A 25,365-nucleotide genomic window follows, 5' to 3' on the forward strand; every position below is an offset into this window, starting at 1 on the left:
TTTTAGTTGATATCCTTTCTGAATTTATTTCTAACTATTCTATGCTATTCTAGCTTTGGAAAGCTTTGAACTGCAGCCACGGGGTTTGGTTTTCAAGAGTAATATTTTATGGAATTAACTACTGTGACCTTAGAAGAAAAATAAATAAGAAACACAAGAACAGTGCTGTAATATGTGGATTCAACAATGAAAATTATAAACAGGCATGTTTTATTCAGTAGCAATACACCTTTCTTTTTATGTCCTGCCTTTGCAGCTTTAGCTGTCTTAGCTTTAGTCAGTCAAGAGATTCCAGAGCCACAGATGACACATTTTGCATTTACCTCAAAGATGGTTTTAAGCCAGAACATCTTTAAGAGGTGAGGACAAGATGGAAGCAGAGGTTGAAAAATATACCTTTTTTTATACCCATGAAAGCTTCACCATCACCACCATCGCAAACACAGCCTGTCACAGCTTACATGAACACATGCCAAAGAAGCTGTGTGCACACCCATTCTAATCTTCACCTGGCTCGGACAATAGGTATTAAATGAATGTCAGCAGAATCAGTCAATTATCTCTTGGATAATTGACTGGATAAAGCTTGGAGCATTCATTATCTTCATTGTAATCGGAACAATAATAATCTTTATCATTTTCCTAAACCCAAGAGAATCCCTTTGTTTTGGCATGTTGTAATTGGATATATGTCAGGGCTGAATTGATGGTATTAATGTTGATCTAACAGCCTTTCTACCTATTATTCATAATGAGCAGGAAGACATTACTAATGCTAAATGTCGGATTCTTAAGGTCCTATCTATCTATCTATCTATCTATCTATCTATCTATCTATCTATCTATCTATCTATCTATCTATCTATCTATCTATCACACACGCACACACACACAGGTGCACAGCCAACCTCGGCTGCATCAAAGATTGGTACTTCGTTCTCTGGACTCCTGGCACGTAGACGTGCTGCTCCTAGTGTCGGCACCTTGCAAGCACAGCAGTCACCTTCCAACCTCTGGCCCCCCACCCCCCAAGCTCCTGGCGCTCAGTCGCAGTTATTTTGCAGGACGGAGGGGACCGCTGTCTGTTCACTTTGACTCATTACAGCATCTCAGGAGTTTGCGCTCTATTTCGCTCTCTCTCTTTCTCACTCTCCCCTCCTTTCTCTCCTTCTCAGAGATAGGAGGTGCAGCATACGCTTCCCGCAAAACTGTCTATGCTCCACAAAAACACGCGACTGGTCGCTTTACCGAACCACAGAGGGCTGCCTTGCGTCCCGGTGATGAGGCTGGTGGCGCACAGCCGACACAGCATTGAAGGAATCCCTCTGTATGTGAAGAAACCGCCCCAGTAACGATTAAAAAAACACGGAGGGACAGCTGCCGGAACCGGTGTCGGCTGGGACGCGAACATTTCGACAAGAATGCATCTCTTCAGTGCCATGTTCCTACTTGTGATGTTAGCTGTCATGCCCGGTGAGGTAAGGACGCATGCATGCGATGAATAAGCATTGCTCAAAAGTTCCTGAAGCACCTATTTACGAATCTCAAAATTGACATTATACCTGTGAACCAACGCTTTGATTGGAACAAGATCGCAATTTCAAAGAAGGTAAAATATGTTAAATGACTGCGAAGACCTATTAATCCGAAAATATCGCAGTTCAGTATGCATTCTTTTATGCTACTGAAACATAGGGAGAAAGTTCAAGTATAACAATAAGAAGGGCTGTAACAGTCGATGGCATATCCACGTAGAGCCCTTACACATAAAAAAGAATATCGTCATGCGATTTATAGTCACTGCCTTAAGGGAATGATAAGAATACATAAAGTACCCTCTCCCCTTGACAGTATATTAATTGATTTGTCGGCGCTCTGATGCTTTTGATGCCCTGGAGGTCGTTGTTTACAGATCTTCCTATCTACCTCTACATCAGTGACAGAGGAGTCCCGGGGCTCACCGAGAATCAGATATTGCGCTGTTTAAGCGTCAGGCAACGAAGTGTGATTTGTGGCCGTGAATGCAAGACATGAGTAATTACTATACTGTACCAAACCAGCGCCAACAAATGGTTGTAGTTCCTGGGGACGTGTGCCTGCTTGTGTGGCGTGCTCTCGTGTATGACACTCGAGAAAAGCCGTGCCCGTTTGGAAAAATGACGAGCTTTGATGTGACACTTGTAAATTAAAGTGAAGGACGGTAAATCATTTGACCCAGAAAAGCTTTCGGCCAAGGCAAGAGCATTTGAACTTGCAGGGGTTCAGCTGGTCAACATACGTGCAGTGATGAGCATAACTCAGATGGATTAGAAAGTGTAACGTCTACAGAGAAGCCAGCTACAATTCTCCACATTTTCTAGGATCGCACAAACTAGCCAACGGTCCTTGTAGGTCAGCGCCGTTTATACCTTTAGACACAAGCCAAGCTATATTCAGGACCGTGGACAGCGCTGCGTCGCGCCTTCAGTTAAAACTGGCAGTCTGAGTCAATTTAGCACCCAAGACAGCGCCTCCTTATACGTTGGAGGTGAGTATCACCATTTGGCAAAGGCCATCGAGAGGCCTCAGGGTCTTGCAGATAGAACACCAAAGATCAAATGAAACGGAATATATGTGCATTAACAAGGTCAGTGAAATACTCGACGTTAAAATGGTATGAAAAATAACAGTGAATAATATGGCCGTCACTCATGGATAATAGAATTGCATCAGCTCTCTATTACATTGTCTTCGATTGCATTTCTTTTTCAGAATGGCTCTTTAGGTATTTGCAGTAAATGTAAACTGTTAAACTAATGGACTTTTCATCTCACATATGAGCACAGCCTGTTACTCCATTTAGCTGTCAATTATCATTGTAAAATGCAGTATATTGTTGGAACTGTTCAGATTGACTAATATTTCGTATTGCATTTGCATTAGCCATGTGTGGTCACATACATCACTCATTTATGTTTACCAGCCGAGTAAACAATTACAATTGACCTGTAAAAGGAGCTAAAGCTACTGTGCGTTTTCAATCTATAGGAGATGAGTAGATGTGCCATTCACTTGTTTGGTAGATTTAAAATAAAGCATGTACAGCAAAGATGTTATTAGAGGAGAACTGTGTATCTCCTAGAGTGCCAACAAGGTGAAAAACTCTCATTTATTTTCAAGCACAACCCCAGAATGATTAAACTTCCCTGATGCTTAATTATGGAGTAAAAACTGATATATTCTAATCCAAACCAAAAAAATTGGCCAAAATTGGAGAAAATTTGTAAATTACACAACTTTCTCTGTTTAACAAATACTCACACGGCATCACAGATGCACTTCAATAAATGGTAAACACTTGCAAATGTGATCCTGACAACGTAACTGATGATACAGTTTCATATTTCAACCTCTTCTTCAGTGGGTTTATATAGTAGCTGCCTTTGGGGGACAATTTGTTGTAAGTGTTTACATTAAATATTGAAAGGTTTGAAAGAAAATATGACACCGCCCATCTTCTTAAGATTGCACTGCAAACATAAAGTATTGATGAATTCTTGCATATGTACTGCAACGGGGATAACACTCCCTACCAGCAGAGCTCATATCCACAGTCAGCTTCAGTCACAGTTTCAACACAAGCTTTTATGAAATATTTAGACAGCTTTAATGAGACAGATGCACTTGTTCGTTCACTGCGTGTGTTTGTTAAGTACCCATAAAGCCCAGGGGTCCTTAGTGCTACTGATATAAGTGGGCACCTGTTTGACCTTGGCACAGATGTCTTGCTATAATGTGCACACTAAGTGACGCATGACAGAATACAGGTACACTCAATCAAGTGCTAGGATTGACCATACATCAATATGTGATACTGCATGTATTGTATACTTAGTTTGTTTCATCATTAATAAGATAGGGAGTGTAATGTATTGCAGCTTGAAAAATTACTCGAATAAATTAATCATAATGAATTATTGAATTGAAGTAAAGATGAATAATAAGGTGACTTCTTCATCAATAGATATAACTTTAATGTTACAATCAAAGACTTAAAGGGAATAGTAGATTCCTGCTCGACAATCAAGCTCTTTTAAAAAGCATGCAAGGAGCCTGATGGGGATGTAATGTGTATTTTGTTCCAATTAAACAAATGATTTATTTGTTTCATTTTCTAGAGCGGCACAATTACTGTTTAAGGCGTACTGATTGGTTCATGTACTTTCTCTCTTAGGGTTTGGGGGCAAGGAAAATAAATAAATTGATAAATAAATAAATAAGTAAATACAAGCACTTCTATCCCAGAGGAGTGAGTAAGTGCCAGAGGAATGCCGTTATTGGTTTAAGATTCCTCACCTTGAAGCCTGCCGATAATAGTGCGGTTGAGACTGATGGAAATGAACATTTGCTTTGGTGTTTTGCTGTCGAGACACAAAGTGCATTGGGGGAGAAATCCTTGTCGTTCTCAAAGAGGGAGACAGGAGCCTGTGTAAGCAATTGGCTAGATTTTTCAGTAGTTTGCTTGATCCCTTCTCTCACCAGTGATCATGATAAACAACCAATTTGAAAATACTACCCTGTAAGACCTTGTTAAATTGTGTTTCCTCATTCTAGTTTGGTGTGATGATTGTAGGAGGAACTTGCCCAGCCAGGGCCAATTTATAGCTGAAATGCGAGCAGTGTAACAGAGCAAGCACTTGTAAATCAGGCTGCTGTTTAAAACATCATTTGGCACAAACATTAGGTTTATTTACATTGAGCTAATTATACAGTAGTTTAGCAATGCAGCATAAGTGTCAGAGAAACTAGATGCTTTTAGTAACACAAGTGCAAAAAACAGTAACGATAATGCTGTAAGATGACCTAATGTAAAGCTGTTTACAGTGCTTCTACATGTGAGGACAAAAAGGACAGACCTTTGTTCATTCAGTCAGGCAGGACAAAAAGCTCGGTTGGCGAATGTCCACATGAGACAGCTTTAAATAGTCCACCACCCTGGCATTGACCCTTTGGAAAAAAAATGGCTTTGCCTGGTGCCAGCTGAATGAGAGCAAAGCTGCATGATCATAATAAAAACCCTTCCCTAGACACGAACGTGATCGAGCCATGTTAAATCTTCATCCTCGTCTCCACACCAAAAGCCTATTACACAGAAATCTAAGAAAAAAAAATGCATGTCAGAAAAATTTCTTTATAGAAATTCTCCCATTGCCATCATATCAGAGAACTCACTAGGTAAAGGTTTATATAAATGTTGAGAAAACAGACGTGTAGCTGGATAATGTTCTAAGAATAGAGATGTGAATCTATGTTTTCCAGGAAGAAGGACACTAAGTAGCATGCTGGACAGAGTGTGCTCTGCCAAGCCGCATCATAACCTCCACCTAGAGAATTAAACAAATGAAAAGCTGCAGGAGCATGGGTGTAAATCTGCCAGCGAGAGGCAAAGACACAGCTGATAAAATCACCTTGCTGGACTAGACAGCTCCAGAGCTTGAATGAATTATTAACACTGCATGACCACACAAGCCCATGTAATTAGAAGGTCAACCAGCAACAAAGATATATCTTCATACGCCAAGAGCATTACATAGTATGGGTGTAGCTCACACATAACTGATGAGTCAATTGACTCACTGCTAAAAAAAATGTGGTTTTAAAGACATATTTTGCGTTACATGGCAACAATATGTAAGTTTACTGTAAATTTCATCTGTTTCTTGAATAAAACACCACATAATTACCTATGTGAACTAATACCTGTGTTGCCTGTGAGTCAGAAGCAATCATGTTTAGCATGATGTGGGTGAGTAAGTGAGCAGGCAGGGTTATATTAGCCTCTGTGCATCCACTTTCATGCGCTCCCCATCAATATACAAAGGTGCTGCTTCACAATCAGCCGCAGATAATGAGGTTGCGTTATATCTGATTCACTGCTGCTTGGAGAGATTGAATAGTATGTGCTTGTGTCATGACTGATTAGGGTAGGGCTTGAATTAGTGCACGATAATGATACCACATTGTGTGAGAGATTTGTTTTATAAAAGAGATACTGCTTAAGAAAGGGGCTGATGCACTGAGAGCTATCGAGCCTTTGTGCTGTCCACTGTTCACTCCCTCATCTTAATGTTTGATGTGCTTTTATGTAGCCTGCTACTTCATCATCAGAGGCGTTTTTATGTGTGTGTGAGCGCATTTGCAGGGAGAAATAATCTTCACAAGCACCGACACTGTATGGATTCACGACTAAGAATGGAAATCAGGACTTGAAGAGGTTACCAATCTTTTTTGCTGTAAGACTTTTTTTTAAAACTTAAATTCAGCTCAACTCAGTTTATATTGTAAGGTAAAGACCCTACAATAAAAACCACAGCAATCAGATGACCCCACTATGAGCAAGTGAGTTGTAAAATTAAAGTTGAAAGTTGGGACAGCTGTGAATGGTGGCGGTTATATTTAGATCAAGTACTGTGCAGGGGCAGATAAAGGAAGGTTAACGTGCTTTTTGTGTTCTTAATGATGATTTACCTGCTCTTCATCATTTTGTTCACAACTCACTCCTGGGTGACTTAGGTTGTGATGATGCTGGGGAGTTTATTTGAGGTGTGTCTCAATGACAAAGTGAAACGGGTAGCTGATTTTACTACTGCGATGCCTTGGATGAGCCTCACAGGCAGGCAGTGGTCTGCATGGTAATTGGTTAACGGGTGCACTGCTGAGTAGAGAAGCGTGTGAGGTCAGTGGCCTGACTCTCAGACTAATACTGCCTCCCTGTCATGATTGCCTCCAGAGGTAGAGCTAGCATAAGCTTGGCCATACCTCTTCATATGGAATAACTTTTTTCATAGGTTATGTGTTTGTTTTGTTTGCTTTTGCAATTGCCAAACCAAAAAATATGCATTGTAAAACCTTCAGCAGACTTGGCAGACATTTAAATATTACTTGAAAAGGGGCTTGCCAGCATCAGATGAACATTACAGTTTAGTTTCACTTTAAATGACCGCTTACTCATTCCGAGTCACAAACTGTCCACTACATATGCTCAAGGCATGTGCGGGCCCTAAATGACCTCTATTGCTGTTTTCTGTCGTGTTGAAAATCCAGCCGCCTGCTGTTCTATAACGACCATTAGGATTCACATGGACCAAGCTGTCTGACTGGAGGACAGATTGCAATCACTATTAGAAAGCTTAGCTTTCTCATTTCAACCATTTATTTCTACTAAATGGTTGGTTAACCTGACATTTAACCAACAACTAAGTGGGTGATTTAAAAGAAAAAAAATCATACAGGAGACCTAAAAAAATAGCATTGCATGTATTATATTTTGAAATTACGTCCCCCTCCTTGACTCCTGATCTCTCTTTTACAGAATTTACAATGTTTGACTCATGCATAAATAATTTCTCAAAACGTTCTGGCTGCTAATATAATGCATAGGATGTTATTTGTATGCTTCCTGTCGACAGAGTATAGAAGCATCGGCTTGACTGGTGGGATGAATATCATCCCTATATCGCATTCTCTACCCCACTTTCTCTCTTTCCTTCTGTGTGAGTGTGCTGGAGGGTGCAGGACTCCCAGAGGTTTATGTCTGTGACTCTAAGCAAGAGTGACATTTCTCTGACAACACCCAGCACAGACACACATGCACCTCTACGCACACTCTTTCTTCTCACAAATACACATTGTCTTTGTCTCCTTTTCTCTCTCGCCTTTGCGCTCTAGTTTCCAAGCATGTCAGCAATCGGATCCACAGTAGACAAAGAGCCAGACAATGCACAGAATCGATTCAAACAAACGTGGCTAAAGCTATTAAGGCTGCTGAAGTGCATGGTCTAAGTGACAGATGCCAATTAGAGCACAGACGTGCTTGATCATTTGGTCAGTGCTGAACACACAGCTGCCTGTAATAAGGATAACAACACATGTAGCCCTAGTAACAGTCACTATGGGAGTGACCCAGTGTTTTGGGGTGTACGTGAGTGTGGGTTTGTGTGTGCCAGTCGGCTCTTTTTTTAAAAATTTATTTATTTTTTTGCATTGCAGTAGGCACCTCCTGACCAGCTTTCTGTACGACCTTGCTTTCCCCTGCTCGATGAATCTTTTATGAGCCTGGCAATGTGGGTTTCTGTGTAGAAGATTGGAATATAAATATGGCTGTTGCGCCTAGAGCTCCTCTTCCCGCTCTGATACAAAAGCTTTCATAAGACTGAGCAGATTGGGCAAGCTGCTACTTGAACGTTGCTCTTTACATCTCTTCACTTTTATCGGAAGAAACACATCAAGGAGTGTTGTGCATTCAAAAACACCAGTCACAGATTGTGCCTCTACCTGCTCGCTCATATGGCTAGGCAACATACAAACTTGTTTCTTTTAAAAGCGGTTGGTTTTCACGTCAGATTCTCAGGCGTGGATTTTGTTTTCCTTTTGAACGTCCTAGTTAATTGCTGACATTCATCGCATGAAGCAGAGAGCTGTAGCAGTAACTGACACTAAATGAGGGGTGATAAACAAGTGACAGAGTAAATGTTGGTTGAACTGCTCAAACTGTGCTATCCTTCGTCTTCTCTCTCACTTCCCTTTCATCTCTTCTGTTTTTTGTCTCTTCCTGCTTCTACTTCTCGTGATCCCTGCTACCTTTGTTCCATCGAATCGTCTGCTCGCCGCCATGTGTGACTGTGACAGCATTGCTTCCCATGTTGAAAGCTAACTCAATTGCAGGGTGATCATTTTGGGTAATGAAGGATGAGAGCTATGCAGCACAGTAGAGGAGGAAGTAGAAGGCAGGAGGAACCATTTAATCGATGTGTTTTCCACGTGGCACTGTCACAGCCACTCAGTAGGGCCATTGATGAGGGAGACTCACTCTCTCTGACTGCGCCAGGGCTTAAAGGCTCCAGTCAGGGAGGCGTGGGAGCCCAGCAGCGACCAGACACTGCTGCATATCAAGCAGGCTGGCAATGCTGCTCTTTGCAGCCCCACGGTGAGCAAGGTAGAAAGGTCCTTTGATAAAGACACTACATGCAGGAGAGGGGGCGATAACAAGATGATCCAGTGGAAGGAACTCCAGCTTGCATTACATTATGATAGCTGAGCCTAAACCCCCAGGATTTCTCCAACTCTATAAAACATACATGGACACATTAGTGCGCAGTACTGGATGTGAATGCAACATCTGGAAGTAGAGACCATGATGCAGCTAAAAACCAAAAAATGAATATATATTAACCAAGAACTATGATATGCACAGGACATTGCTTTATTTCATGACACTGCTGAATGCCCTGAAATAAGTAGGGTCATGGATAACACAATGCTGTAGGAAACTGATGTAACACTGGGATTTTTGCAGCCATTTATAATAGATTAGAAAGCTTAGGTTTAGATAAGCCTGTTAGAGCAAAGCAACTTTTCTTCAGTTAGTGAGTCGGATCCATGAATGCATGGCATCTGATATATTTGTGATTGTTAACTTCGAACAAAAATGTTTTCATCTTTTTCTTTAAAAAAAAAAAATAATGGCAGTCTCAGACACACGAAGACATCCTGCACAAAGGACAAAATGTACTTCAAGTACTGAAAAGAAAGCATCCTTTCCCCCCTCTTGTCCCTTAGCAATACTCTTGGAAATGCGTATGCATATTGCATCTAAATTATATTAAAGCTACTCTGTGTGTGTGAGTGTGTGTGTGTGTAGGAAAAAGTGTAGTTCCAAAAGCTAATCCACTATAACCGAGACCATATAGTGTGCATGCATACGTTTTTGCCACACAGGCACACACACTGTAGACAGATGCTGTGAACTAAAGCTGCTGTGTTGATCAGGGTTGGTGGGCAGTATCAGTACAAAGTGAAAGGATGTGAACTGAGTTTGAATTAGTGCCCAGTGGAGTAGCTGAGCAGGGCAGCATGGCTGGTAAGTGAGTGTGTGATAGAAAGAGAGAGAGAGAAACTGAAAAGACAGTGAAAGACAGAGTAGAGTTACTGAAAATGAAAACTCAGACTGTGAGCAGGGACAGAAGGAGAAATAGTCAGAGGGAGCCTTACGACTGTGTCTGCAGGGTTTTTATCTCTCGCATCTTGAACGAGAAGGAGAATAATAATTAGAGGCCTACCACTTTGTCATTGTGATTTTATTCCCCTCACTGGCAACGACACTCTTTTGCAGATTGTCTTTAATTAGCTTCACATCGCTTAATCAATACGGCCATGACCATGACAAAACAATGACATGTGCATCCTGTCGCTTGGGAGGGAGAGGCACAGGAAGCAGCAGGATGGAAGGATGAGTGTTGACAGACAAGATGTGACAAGAATATGATGTAGAGTGGCATTTTTGTCGGAGGAGGGAAAAAAAGGCGCCATGCTCTGATAAAAACCTGCTCTCATGATGATTAGAGTCCGTACTTGTTTGTCTACTTTTGAGTTTATGTGTGTGTGTGGATGCCTGTGTGTGTGTGTGTGTGTAGATGAGCTGCATGATAACTATGTCTGTATCTCGTTGCATAACAAGGTGAGAAAAGCAAGCAGGTTGAAGTACTGCTGTGTATCAGGCAGCAGTGATAGTCATGTCAAACTATGAAATGGGATCTAATGCAGTATTTCTTGTTATATGGTATGAGCAGCAGAGCTGAGTGCTTTAGCCACACTAATGGTGATGTGATGAATAGGTATTCAGGAGAGGTCTCTCTCTTTACGCCTTAGTGCCTCAGGCTACTGGCCCTCTCGGCCCAGCTCTCATCTCTTACTCTTCTCAGTGAGAGTAACAGCTTGCAATGAGCTGGTGCAAGTATCTTCACAGCAGAATACATCTCACACGTCATCCACATTTTTCTATTTGGCGTGTCTGGATCAATATCTGCAGCTGCCATACTTAAAATCAGGGTTAATCTTTTCCAAACAGCCCAGAAGGAGGGTATTACGTGTGAACTGTGGGACTCCTTTCAAAGTAAAACTAACCGATTTGTGCCCATATATAATTTGGTAAATTTAGACGTCATTTAAAAATGAGGAAAAAAAATCTATGCATAAAGGATTTGGACTTTGGTAACTGCTTAGAAATGGAAATGATCAAGGAAATTAGAAAATGTAATTATTATTGACTGCATCTCGGAAGGGCCATCTTTATTCATAAGTCTTTCCTTTTCAAAATGACACAAACACTCAGTTGTTGTTCAGAGGTGGGTCCCTGCATGGGTGTCATTAAAATTTAAATGAATGATTTAATCTATGAGGAGAAAAAATATCTCCAGAATTTTTTTCCCTGTTATTAGAAACTCCTTTGTTTAAAGGGTAGATCTTATTTTGAATGCATTTTACCCATGGCAGTCAGCTAAAAGTCAACAATGGTTTGTCCAATGAGGATCGAGCAGTGAAGTAGGAGACTGCCATGTCCTAAAGACCACCAATGAAAGTAATTATGTTATCGATTAGCAAAGAAAGGTGGTGCTTGGTGCTGCATGGAAAATTAGTGCAAAGAATGACCTTTCTCATATCCTATCTGCACGCAGACATTCACTCACGAGTGTCATTATTAAGCACTGCAGATCTTGCAGTGTCTTCATTGTGAAACGCAGGCTGCACAACATCTTGCATCAACAGAGTTTCTGCAGACAAATCCACAAAGCTGCTTGTCTTTGTTTAGCACGCAGATAAACTCACATAAATCCTGCAGTGTAATTCATATGTTTGAAGAAGAACTGACTAGAGACAGTAACATAGCAAATGCTACTACAGTTATTAGTTTACGGCTTTGTAACTGCTAAACATCACATCTGTTGCTGAGAGATCCAGACTAATGTCCCATGTGGTATAGCAGAAGACTTTATAACTACTCTTTACCATTAGGGCCTATCCACCTTCCTCCCACTAACACCTTCCCACTCACTTAACTCACCCAATCTTCTCATCTCACACTTGACTAACTCCACACAATATTACCTCTTTATAATATTTGTACAAACTTCTCATTTTTGCACCGTATTGCAATTTTCAGCAGTTTGCTGATATTTTCCTGTCTGCTTGTTTGTGTAATCACTGAATGGATCAGTGGCTCCTCATTTTGATGTGCAGCACAGACACTGCAGATTATAGTATATGGCTGAAATCGGCAGGGAGTTGGAGGAAGGCAAAGGAAGAACACAGGCTATTACAGGACTGTTTATTTATTCTAATGAGCCTTTTTTTCCCAGGCTTTCTTCTCCCCAACTCAAAAAAGTATAAAGTGACAAGCTAATTTGTTTATCTACAAGTTTCTGCTAACCTTTACCCTCATAATTCCATGTGGCTGTAAATGTAATATTCAGTTAGGGGCTGTTTGGGGATTTCTCTCTGCTGCACACTGGGCCTGTGTTGTACTAATAATGTCTCCCTAATTAAATGTTACAGCTTCTGTGAGCATTAATGACCTGAAGACAGAGGATACAAATGGAGGCTTCAATGTGAGCTCTGACAAAGAGGTTGGACACAAGACTGCAGGCTGGTTCTGTCCCTTAATTACTAATATACGGTACATAGCTGTTAGGTTCTGGTCATTGTTTGCTCCTCGTCTATGTCAAGCATGTTTTTTTTTCTTTTCTTTTTTTAGTATCTGACTGCTGCAATCTCTCAGCAAACCAAAGTATAATTGGCAAGACCTCACCACTCCTCTCTGGTCCTGTTAGTTTCACTGTTGCAGACATGGCAGAAAACCGACAAAGATGTAAATTCATCACCTCAGGGAGCTTCAAAATACATCTTACACCCTTCTCCCTCCTTTTTAATTTGTCTTGCTGTCTTTCTCTCTGCCTCTCATTAGCATCACAGTTTCCTTTATAACCTTTTTGTCTGATTCCACGGTTATCTTTGGCTTAGTTTCCTCTTGTGTAACCTACCACGGTGCTTAGCTAATCACTGTGATACCTTCACTTTGTGACTTGGTGACATTTGTAAACAATGACTCAGACAAAGACCAAACACAGCCACTTTGTCCACTGGCTGTCTCTTTGGTCATCTAACAAGGTACTAGATACATGCTATCTAAGAATAGCTACCAGCTCTACTGCAAACAAAAATGAACAGAACATTAATGAAACAAAGCAGTTTGAAAGTAAAATGATAAGACGGTGGAATAGCGCTCATGCTGCATGCCAAAGCAGATTTGAAAATGCTCTTAAGACTAAACAGCAAAAATGTATGTCAATTACATGTATTTTATCAACTGAGATGTCTTAAAGTGGTTCAATATCTAAGGGTTTCTAACACTCAGAGGAAGACAAGTTAAAATCTGGATGAAAAAAATTATATTGTATGAAGTTCAGTAAAGGCTGTTTTGAAGAGGCAGGTAGTTATGGGGGGCCTGTCTCAATTAGGAGGATTTCTTTGAGCTTTTGTTACCTTTCTGTTGTGAAGAAGACTTCCAAATTGCTGTCAGTAATTACTCCATTTACAGTAATAGCTTTCCCTATGTTACACAGAGAATCCATGATTAGCTGGGAGAAAAGGTCAATATGTGGTATGGGCTCTGTTGTTGGTTCTGTGTGTGGGGCATTGGTAAACAGGTCACATATCCAGAAAATGACTATAGTATTACAGTATCTGTAAGCTTAAATGCATGTCTGCATGCATCTACATATGTGTTAGTAGCTGTGTGTGTGTGTCTGGGGGGGAGGGGGGCAATTTAACTGGCGTATCAAGCCTCAGGAAGGGCTGCACTGAGTCACATTCAGCTGGTGATGATGGCATGAAAAGGGGCAGAACATAGAGCCATGCTGGGCTGCAGAATGCATTGCTGCTGATTGCCACATGTAGTCCTTGTGTACTGGTTTGATCAAGGCTTTTCTTTTACCAAGCCCGAAGCAAAATGTGGCACCCTGCTTGTGCCTGATTGAGCTATCTAAGATTCAACCACATACAGTTTATCGTATCCTACAAATAATACTGTATAAACCCCCATAGACAGTTAGGATTGTAATCAAGGGAGCAATCAGGAGCAATCAGTTCTTCTGTGAATAAATTTGAATGCATGTTCCAGCAGTATATTCAGAAAGCTACCCGGTATATTATACAAGATTTTTTTTTTCGTGTCATGTGTGCTGGGTAAAAGAGAAATATTGTCTGCGAGGTTGGCTTGGATTTAAATGCTTTACTCACTCTCTGCACAATATTTCTTGAAACCTTACTGTACGTTTAACCATTCTGTGAGCTCAGTCGAGAATATTAAAGGTTCTGGAGCCTGATATGTGTGTTCAGTCATCAGTCTTGCTTTGTCTGTGGATGGATCTTCTTGCTTTCATTGTGACTTGATTAGATGGAATTTCTGGGCTATATTGTAAAGACAGTGAATAAGCTCAGCAGTAAGGTATCGTGTTGGTGTCAATATAGCCATGCAGACACACTTACCAAATGAATTTTCTTTAATACACGTTCCTACAGCACAGGTGAGAAGAACAAATTCTCACCTGTTCACGACCTTTACTTTAGCTAAGCGCTTTTAGCCTGACACTTGGTCGATAACGCTGTCATGTTCCTTGGTTTTGTTTTATGTACTTTAACCCGCATGGCACGGCTTAACCAGGACTGTCACGCAAGCACCATAAAAGGGTAATGCAGAAAAATTCACAGCTCAGTGGAGAAAAAGTGGTGTTGCTCATGGAAGTGGACACAAATGTGAAAAAGCCTTGACATACACACACAAAACTCTGCATGCATATGTGAACACACCCGCACTTAAATGGGCTGTACTGTAGCTCTCACGGGCAGTATGTACCTAAGGTTAGCTAATTGTCTTCAGATTAATTAAGCTTAAAAGTTACCCTGATGCAAGTTCAAGATTAACAGACTCCCATGCAAGGTCTGTATGCAAGCATCATATATCCTGTCATTATTCATACTCATCATCGTCAATCATCTCTGCGGCCAGAGTGCAACAAATGCCCTACTTTATTTCTGGTGATTGCTCACTACTTGAATTATTGACCATATTCTTCAGAAAAGGGCGTGTACTCTGTACTTTATGCATGCAAGTCTTGAATCGTGTGTACACTACAGTCCTCGCGTGGTCTCTGTCACTACTGTAAAATGTAAAACGCCAGTTGAATTTCCTTAATCAGAGGCCTGCAGGAGCCATTAATAGATTAATCATTCCATGTTGCAAATACCAGTGTGTCTGTTGGCCTGAACCTTGGGGTACAACCTATTTACGGGATTTAAATAGTTGCCATGGTAATGAGGTCACACTTTGTTTAAGCTGATTTTGATCTTGATACATTTAGAAGGCAGTGGGCCTCCGTGTCCATCAGCTAATTAATGAATTATGACTCAGAAAAATAGCCAGTATTCTTAGAGCCAGATGACTCTGCTATCGTTCAGAGCTCAGGCGGGGGCTTTATTTCTGCGAAGCCTTGCTACTTCAGTCATAACAGTTCTGCATCATGATGATAGAGGTCTGTGTAATTAGCTGAGGTGTAATTTGGTTCTGTGTTTTAGCTGTGAATCTGTAGCTGGCTGTGTATATGTGCTGGGTGACAATGTTGCTTGTGCTTGGTGCTTTCTGTTCCCTAGTATTGTAGTCTCACCCAAAGCTTGTCCCTATAGCCTCTGGGCTTTGTAGCGCTCTACTGCCACCCATGGGTGTGCACAAGTGTTTCCATTTCTGTAGTTGGTGGGCAGCTTCACCATTTGAACTGATTAAAAATGCCCTTTATATCCACACCCACAGGCAAGAGCAGAATGGCTTCTTTTTTTTAGATGTTTATAATAACAACACAAGGCCATGTTGGTGTGACTGTGCTGCAGAGCTTCGCAACATGCATCCCTCCACAGTATTGTATGTATTGCCAGAACAAGAGTAAAACATCATGTGCATCTTTTCTCATTGCCCAAAAGGCAAAGAGAAACAAAAGGGAGACAGTGAGGGTACTTAAAGGCTATATAAAATTTACAGTGACGAAGAACAAAAGGGAGGGACAAAAAACTGCAGACAATGACACAGCAGAGTTATGCAGAAAATTATGCTGGCCAATTATTCGAGTCAAAATTATATGGAATAGAATGGCCGTGAAAATTAATCAAAAAGGATTAAATGAATACAGGTTAAATGGCTGACTTCCTCTCTGGCTAATATTCAATAAAAGCTTGTTCCGCCAACAGACTTTGTGATTAGACAGTTGATTGGCAGAGGCTGGAATTCTTTGAAGTATAACAGATTGTCCTCATCACCCATTATTGCCATCATTTATTTAGTCCATCTAGTCACAAAAGATGGCATATGACCCATAGTCTGTGAAAAGAATTTTAAAGAGCTCAGTGGAAACATGATCTATACAGCAACAGCTAAAGCACCACTTATCAGCAGCGGACTTTGATTGAGTGATGCTTCAAAAAGCAAGATAAATGTGCAAAAGTCAAAAAGTCGGAGAAAAGATATGAGGCTGGATCTTGGATGAGCCTCCTTCAATATTGTTAACCAGCACAATTAGCAGGCACAGAGTCAATGTGGTTTTGTTACTGTCACTAAAAAAAGTCAGACTGAAGAATACATAATTGTGTACACTGCTAGAACTCAGAAAGTAGAAAATAGAGGGCCAAGAAAACTCCTCCCATGTGAAACTTATTTTTATTCAGCCATAATCTTTCATCTAAAAAAAAATATTCTTTAGAATGAATGATGAATGATTTCTCTGTTTGAGGTTATGTATATCAAATCTATTTCTATTGTACCTGTCTGCACACCACAACAGCCATCACAATAACCTTACAGGACTACACTATTTTATGGCTAGTTTGACCTATTTGGACTATTACTTCTGAGAACATTATACGACAATGTCTGGGGCTCTGTTTAATTGCTTGAGCAGTACATAACTAGTACAGAGTACTTTATTTAATTGAGCATAGCAATAGCTCAGGCAGGCCATTAAATCCAGCTCAGCCATAGACCTGTGTCAGCCTACACCAGCTGAAGGCTCAGTTGATGCCCTCTACTCATCTAATTGGCAAATCTCAGAAAGGACATGCTCTTTAGGTTGCTTTAGCCTTCTCACCATTACTATGCATTTGCAGGCCGCTCTGCAACCCACCCACCACCACAGCTCCAACTTTGGCATATCTGATGTACCTAATGCCACATCTCTCTTTCTGCTGCTTTCTCCACATCCAGCTTTTCAAGTATGCACATGGAAGCAAGGGGAGGTTCCAGAAGAGAGCCATGCTGCCAACTATAAATTACAGCTGATGGAAATAACAGTTTTCTTTGGACTCACCTAAATGATACCAATTTGGTTTATTTTGAGATCTGAAAATAGAAAGTTCAGAGCTTGAGCTCGATGCAAAAATGTGTCTGTGATAAAAAAAAGAAGAAAGACTTACAAATTATAACTACTTTTATCTGTGTATGTCCTTTTTAGGTTTTGTGAAAGCACGTTTGAATTTTGAGTATGACATGGTGGAAAAACTGAAGCTATATTGCCTTATTTTCATTCACAGGAGGGGTTAAGAGTTTGTTTTTACTTTAGATTGGCATGATGCCAGTCTTTCTGATGATGGAAATTGTTGAGTAGGGGCTAGGAACAGCAATCTGTCAAAACATCCTTGGAAGTGTAGAGTAATGTGTGTGTTTTTACTTTCTCAGCATTTTCTGTGCTATCTTGCTATTGCATAATGCATTATTGAACTCTTATTCAGCAGTCAAACTGCACAAATTGGAGCCACAAAAAAAAAAAGAAAAAACAAACAAAATAACAAGCAAAAAACAAAATAAGAACAAAACAAATAAATTGATTTTTTCTTCGAATCAAAGTGAAATATATTTTAATTCTGCTAGTTGCCACATCTGCACATTGAATGTTTGATCTCTATATCTATATCTATATATATATTAAGCATCATCCTAAATTTCCTTTTCACTCAGGCATCTTTCTTTGGTACCAGATTTTCTTTGAGAAACCTGAGAAGATTTGCTCATTCGATTACGGAACAAAGACTCAAAGATGTCTGTATCTATGCTTAAATCTTTGCTGCCCCCCTGTGAATATGACCAATACTGCATGCTTTACAGATGATGTGTTCAAGGAAGCAAACAGTAAGGGAATTTGTAAAATATTGCTTCCCTCAACCTCCATGTGTGAGCAAAACCTTCTGAAATAAAATTAAACTGATCAAAAATATTCAGCTCTAAAAATATAATTACATTAGAGACCTGTATATGCACATTATAATCCATAGATAAATACAGATATAACTAGTTTGTTAGAAAACATATAAGAAGCAAACAGTTATATTATTAATTTAATAATGAAAGATGAATACATGAGTATTTTTTAAATGCCCGTGGGCTCCATTAGAATAACGTTTTTAAGAAACAGGTGAAAGCATGTATGTGTATGTGCGCGCGGTCATGTGTGAATGCGTGCGTGTGCTATCATGCACATTACATTTTACCTTTCTCACTAAAACCTCTGTTAGACATGGAAAAGTGTGACTCTAAACAGTGCTGCCACTTTCACCCTCATATCTCCTTGAAGAATTTTCATAAGGTGACAGCTACCTGCCATCAAATTCCGTGTTTCTCAATAACAACGACAGGCAGTGGCCATCACCTGCTGTATGTTGACGGCTCTTGTTTACAATTCCACTGGCTACCACAAGGGGTCAGTGTTGCCACATAAATATAGGGCACAAACAAACACGACTTAGGCAATAGCAGGTGAGCTGAGGATGGCTGACGTGTTTTGGATGGGGCTCAGAAAGCTGTCTCTTCTGATTATCACTTCACTGTACACCCCACACAGAGGAGCCCATATCATTCACCCAATGTGACTGTTTGGGAAGGGGAGCCCAGCCATGGCTGACAAAATGAATAACTCAGCAGACCAGGAAGAAGGCAAGAAAAGGGGATGACCTGGCCGTTTTGCCTGAGCAGGCCATTCTGTCATCATTTAGGGCATAAAATGGCACGGCCAGTCGTCAAATAACTTTCCAATAATTGCTGTGAGAAGGCTTCAAGGAAAAATTTGAGACATGGTTCAATTTTCATACCGCTCCATCTGGTCCATTGCATTAGGCAGTAGAGGTGAGCGACAAATTCAAGCAGCTATGATCTCAAAGACAAAACATTTCCACGAAATCAGTCTAGACTTCAGAACATGCTGGATGTCTGGCCTGACACAGGCTCAAACCAGACTTTCCCTGAGGGGAAATGACAGTAAAATGAGACAGAAACAGTTGGTAAGCTATCTGATACTGATTTACCTTCTGTTTTATTATAACAATAAAACTCTGCTACTTGAGAAGTAATCTAAGCATCCTTCTTTCAGCAGGTCATCTTACAGCATCACGATGAGTAAAAAAGTTCAGGTTTATTATAACTTTAAGCCAAAATTCCAAGTTGAGAAAAAGCAGTCCTCTTGCAAATGTTTGCAATTACACTACGTAACATCAGAGTAAAGTAACACAGTGAGTGTCAAGAAGTTAGTGTAATTTGATGCGTTGCTTATCACTCAGACATTGATCCTTTAAAAGTACAAGCTACAGGCTAATTTAGGATATGTCATGAAGCAGAATGAAAGATGAGCTGTCAGAAGCAGCCGTGGGTTGGAGCACCTGCATCTCTCCCACATCCTGTCTCCCACTTTGCCAAACCACCTGCCCATATTCACTGATGCGCCCCTAGCCAACCTTTTAATCTAAACACCCACTGGTCTACATTCTCAGTCCTGTCTTTAGTACAAACACGATGATGAAACTGCAGGATGGTCTCCTGTGCCTAGCACTGCAATCAGTTGCCCTGGGCATTCACATGTCACTTAACATAGAGCACAGATCAGTCCTATGAAATCAGTCTCAGATCTCTCTGCTTAAGAAATAAGTGCACGCGTGCACACATCAAGACGTGAGTCATAAAAGAACAGGCAAATGTCAGAGAAAGAGAGGGGAAGGAAAAAGAATGGATACACGCATGCAAAACAGGGCTGGAAAGAACAGAGGAAGGGCTGATTGGGAGGGGATGAGACGGAGAGGCAGCCAATGCGCAGCTCTGCATCTTGAGGAAGAGAGGAGGGGAGAGAGAGGGAGAGAGCTAAGAGGAGAGTAAGGAAGTGAGAGAGATGGAAAGAGAGTGAGAGAGAGATGAGAGAGAGAATGAGGGGGAGGGAGGGAGAGGGTGAAGCTAAGGCAGTCACTCTGAGAGGGAAGGCTCCAGTGTGGTGCTTTTGGATGTGAGCTGCTCTCCTCTAACCAGCCTCTGCCCATCCCTTTGACTGAGACAGTGGTGTGTGAGTCTAGTAATTGTGCTTTACCAGCTCTGGGGGGTGCTGCTGCTGCTCAGGCTCAGGCACAAGCTGACTGGCTGGTTCCCTGGCTAGGCTGTCTGAGGCAGAGTGGGGTTGACTGGAGCTGAGGTCTAGGGAAGGGCAGGGCAGGGCTGGCTGTTGGGCCGTTTGTGCCAGGGCCCCACAGGAAGCAAACATGAGCGTTCCTATGCTAAAGATCGGGGCAGTTCTCAGCACCATGGCCATGGTGACCAACTGGATGTCTCAGACACTGCCCTCTCTGGTGGGACTCAACGGGACCACCATCTCCAGAGGGGGCACATCAGAAAGGATTGTCAGCGTGCGTATTAATTCTTTTTGCTTATTTGCAAGTGTGTGTGCAGTGTTTTTGTTTGAGCATGCTGTTGTGAATGTGAGAAAGAAAGCGAGAATGTGACAGATTAAAGAGAGTGACACAGCAGCAGACAGAGGGAGAAAGTGAAGAAACAGAAGAGAGGTTTCAGAGAGACGTGTGAAGACGCGAGTAAGAATAAAAGAGCCCGCGTTGTGTTAACAGAGAGACGATGGAGACAGATATGCATGTGAGAACAATGTTTCAGTGAAGCATGAATGATGCATATGTTTGTGGGAGAGTCATAAGTATAATGATGCAGAATTGTTGGCTTGTGATTGTGAGTGATGGTGAGTGGCGGACAGTCCAAGTGTGGTTGTTTGCAGGAGACCATATGTTTTTGCCAGGGTGACAGGAGGTAGAGAGCTGTCCTGACTGATGCTCAGGCTGATCCTATCTGTCAGTCACCTCCAGGGTGGGAAGGAGGTGATGAGGAACACCGAGAGCTTTGAGTATGTCTTATTCCTCCCTTGCTATGTCTATCTTTAAGCTTTTTAGATTGTTATCTCCTCAAATTAAACACTGACCTCATCCTGAAAGGTCATAAGGACAATTAAGGTGTTTCATAAATAAAACAGCAGTTTATTTATTTATTTTGGATATTTTTTTTCTTTTAGTGGTTAATGCCTGCATAATGTTACACTTAATGGTCTCTTTCTCATGAGTCAAGGCAGACAATGAGACAGACAGGGAAAAAACAAAAACAGAAAGAAAGAAATGAATGTAATATTTTCCAGCTCATCTGCAGTAAATGATCGCTTTTCCTCTATCCTGAGTGTCTTTTTATGACAGCTTACCCATTAAGTAAATGTTCTGGTCTGTTCAAAAAGACAGAATGAAATTGAAAGTCCCAAGAGGTCTGTGACCATCTGGATGTGTGGTTTTGCATGGATGTTTGTGCATGACGGTGTTTGTGCGTTCAGATATGTACACACGGAATGTTTAGACATTCTTGTCTCAGGGGTGAAGGTCCATCTGTGGTAAGAAGAGTTTTAGGATGTAAAGTGGCTTGTTAAAGCACAAGTCTACCACTTTATGTCTTCCTAATGTAGCAGTGGTGTGCCAGTGGAAATGTTTCCCCTTTAAAGAACACTTTCAGACAGTGTTATCTTTTTTGAAAATGTCAAGCACCTGGCAAATTTTGCTTCAAACTGTTAATCTTTCAAACAACTTGCGCACATGTTGGGTAATTTAGAGCAGAACTCAAAGTCAAATCATCAGCAATCTTACAGAATAAGAAATGTTTGGATTATAAGTCTTTTATATTATTCTATTATTTCAGTTTTCCTCAGAGGTTACGGCTTAGTTAATCACTGATTTCTTTTCTATACCAACTCATTCTGCTCAGGATCAGATGGGATAAAAATAAACATCGCCATGTTTATTTTCAATAAACTCTTTCCAAACAAGATTTGAGATCAGAAGCTTAATCATTTGCATTTCAAAAGACTGGATACAATAAAATACAATAAATAGTCATGAGTGGATGTTTTCTTTGAGGGAGCCCTAATTCACAGCCAAAGGAGGAGAAATGTTGCTACTGAAGTTCATTTCATCAAAGTTTTATCAAAACTGATGAGCCCGTTTGATGGTGCCACAAATTATTACTGTGTAACAGTCTGTTGTGATGGGAAATGTCTTCTCTTTGAGAGAGGGGTAATCTCCGCTCATAAACAATGGCAGCAAATAAAACTTTAATGTAAAACCTTGCCTCAAAGTCCCATCACTATTAATGAGACTTTTGCCTGTGATGATCTTAGAAGCAGTCATGACTCACAAATTGTTTAGAGCTTGAATCAAAGACAATCTAGCTGTGGTCTTGTGACACTCTGGTGCTAACATGCCAGTGGCTGTTGCATGCCTGCTTCCCACCCTGGCACCCATGCATGCTGCATTCCATATTCTCTAAGCTCAGAGCTATTTTCCAAGTCTGCTTCACTTGCTTTCTGTGCCTGTCTGCTAACCAGCTGATCCAAGAACACAGCTGACTGAATTTATGTGGGCCTTTCTGTAATGGCACTGAGCACAACACTGCCTGGGTGCTTGTACACATCTGTGTAGTGCAAAACCATGTTCCTTAATGAGCAGACGAGACCCTGGAAACACTTACACAGAAGAAGCGTGGCTATAAAGAATTGCTAAGACAAGTTAAGCTATAAACCTGCCAGACAGAGTGTACACACTAAATCATCTTTTTTATTATGATAGTAAAATGATTTATTAATCCATAAAGAGTGTTATACGTTTAAAAAGAAATGTTTTTAAAGTGCTGTGTGAACACACAGCAGATACCAGGGGTATATTTGATAAATTTCTGCACTTTTTTATAGTTATTTATCCAGTTCTGGTCTATGAGACATAAAGGCGTGGAGTAAAAATGAGTTTTAATTTCTTAGTATAACATATATATCTTCTGATGGCAAGACAAACAAGTGATGCTACTCAAGTAAAAGAAGCAGCACGATGTTCAAAGCTGAAAACAGCAGAGGTGGGACCAAGTCATTGTTTTGCAAGTCTCAAGTAAGTCCCAAGTCTTTATCCTCAAGTCACAAGTCAAGTCTCAAGTAAAGTCAAGCAAGTCAGAGTCAAGTCGCAAGTCAAGACAGACAACTTTCAAGTCAAGTCCCAAGTCCGAAACTTTGAATTTCAAGTCCTTTCAAGTCTTTTTTTTAACCCTCTGGGGTCCCGGGTATAATTGGCCGTTCTTGACTACTTTTGATTTTACTTCTATATTTCACTTTTAAAATATGTTTTTCTTGCCTTGTTTGGTATCATTATTTACAGCACAACCTCAAATATCTGAAATTTGAGTTATTTTTTTCATTTTGGTATACTATATTAGCACAGTTGATCTAAATTCAGACAAAAAATTCAGAATCTGAGTAGAAAAAAGTTATATTTTTTTACATGTTTAACGAATCATTTTCATAACTTGAAATGCAAATAGAAATTGTACATTTCTAAAAATTATGCACAAGTTTTGCAAACAACAAAGTTATATGGTACTATTTACCTAAAAATGCAGCCAAGGCCTCAGGCGTTTTTTATATAACCATTTAAATCTATTTACAGAACAATCAGGTGTGCTGCATCAAATAAGAAGGCACACAAATTATTTGTGCCAGTCCAAAACATGTAGTTTGTGTTCAGTATAAGACAGAGGAGAACAGCACAGGCCTAAACCCTGCAGGTCTGACAACTGGAGGTGCAACAGTCCAGTTTTCTATGTGGGAACAGCGTTTACACTGGAATCTGCCTTTGACAGCTTTTTTAGATCAAATATGAAATTCAGCAGTATAACTGACACACAATACAAAACAATAACTACACAACAAACTAACTATAGCCTCCAAACACGCTAAACGTCACTAATGTCTCACATATGAAAACTCTCTCTCTCTCTTTCTTTCGCTCGCCCGCTTTCCGTCACGGGTGTCACTCCTAAAAACTTCCCCTTCTCCCTAAACAACCAAATGTCACATGTTGCCTTATCATTTTTTTTGATTGGCTGACATGGTAAACTCTAACACCAATAGGGAAGGGGTGTTTTTTCTTTTTCTTTTTTCACTCGCAAGTGGAGAGCGTATGCTAGGCTGTCTGTAGAAAACGCCGTTTTTGTCTAGCATCCCTGTTGAGAATAACCTTTGCAAATAAACAACAGCTAATAATATAAGATCAAAGTATTTTATTTGATGTATTGACATAAATGACAGAAGAAAAAGGCCATGTAGGACTACTCAATTACACACTAAGGTGGGCCAGATTTTCTAACCAAAAAAAAACTTTCCCTGGCTCAGACATGCAAAAGTTAAACACGACCATACACTAATTGCAAATTAAACACAGTGATTTTGAATTGTGATGTGATGGTAAAATAAATATTTGTCAGTCTAAACTGGGTTAAATCTACGGGGTTAATGATGGGGAGGAGACGGAGAGAGACTGAGTACAGCTACAGAACCCACTTTCTGAAACGGACCCTGCTCACCATTCACCGACAATTCTGAGCTAACAAGTTGCATGTTATTCTTGGATGCGCTTGCAGGACCGGTGTTCTGACAAAACGTCCTACTTTGGCAAAACGTCCTACCTGTAGGAAAATTTTACGGTGTCCTCTGACAAAACGTCCTACTTTGGCAAACCGTCCTACCAGTAGGATAATTTTACGCTGCCTTATGACAAACTGCCCTACTTTGGCAAAATGTCCTACTGTACGTAATTTATGCACATTTCTGCTGCCACACAATAATTCCAGTACAAATTTAAGTAGGTATGACGGTTTGCCACTTAACTTTGCCCATCAGAGTATGTTTGTAGCTGATATTCATAAAGCCAGTACGGTTTGACACTTCTTTTTACCCATTAAAGTGTGCTTGTAGCTCACATTCACAAAGGTAGCATGGTTTGGCACGTAATTCTTCCCGTCAGAATTATGCTTCTTGCTCTTATTAACAAAGGTAGCATGTTTTGGCACGTAATTCTTCCCGTCAGAGTATGCTTCTAGTTTATAATAACAACGGTAGCATGTTTTGGCACGTAATTCTTCCCGTCAGAGTATGCTTCTAGTTTATAATAACACGGTAGCATGTTTTGGCACGTAATTCTTCCCGTCAGAGTATGCTTCTACTTTATAATAACAACGGTAGCATGTTTTGGCACGTAATTCTTCCCGTCAGAGTATGCTTCTACTTTATAATAACAACGGTAGCATGTTTTGGCACGTAATTCTTCCCGTCAGAGTATGCT

General features: G+C 40.6%; 1 protein-coding gene across 2 annotated transcripts in view; it reads left to right on the plus strand.

Moving 5' to 3' along the window:
• The first annotated feature begins 1,055 nt into the window (after positions 1 to 1,055).
• The window catches only part of olfm2a (olfactomedin 2a), a 49,514-nt gene continuing 25,204 nt past the window's right edge, over positions 1,056 to 25,365 (plus strand). Inside the window, exon 1 of one of the 2 annotated variants that reach the window (XM_005468726.4) lies at positions 1,056 to 1,478. In XM_005468726.4, the coding sequence (XP_005468783.1) occupies positions 1,422 to 1,478 (57 nt within the window). In that variant the 5' untranslated portion in view covers positions 1,056 to 1,421. Of the gene's footprint in view, positions 1,479 to 20,119; positions 20,569 to 25,365 lie in introns of those variants that run through there. The other variant, XM_003442089.5, reaches the window with a different exon arrangement.

The sequence above is a fragment of the Oreochromis niloticus genome, linkage group LG4 (genome assembly GCF_001858045.2).
Source record: "Oreochromis niloticus isolate F11D_XX linkage group LG4, O_niloticus_UMD_NMBU, whole genome shotgun sequence".
NCBI classification, from domain to species: Eukaryota; Metazoa; Chordata; class Actinopteri; order Cichliformes; family Cichlidae; genus Oreochromis; species Oreochromis niloticus.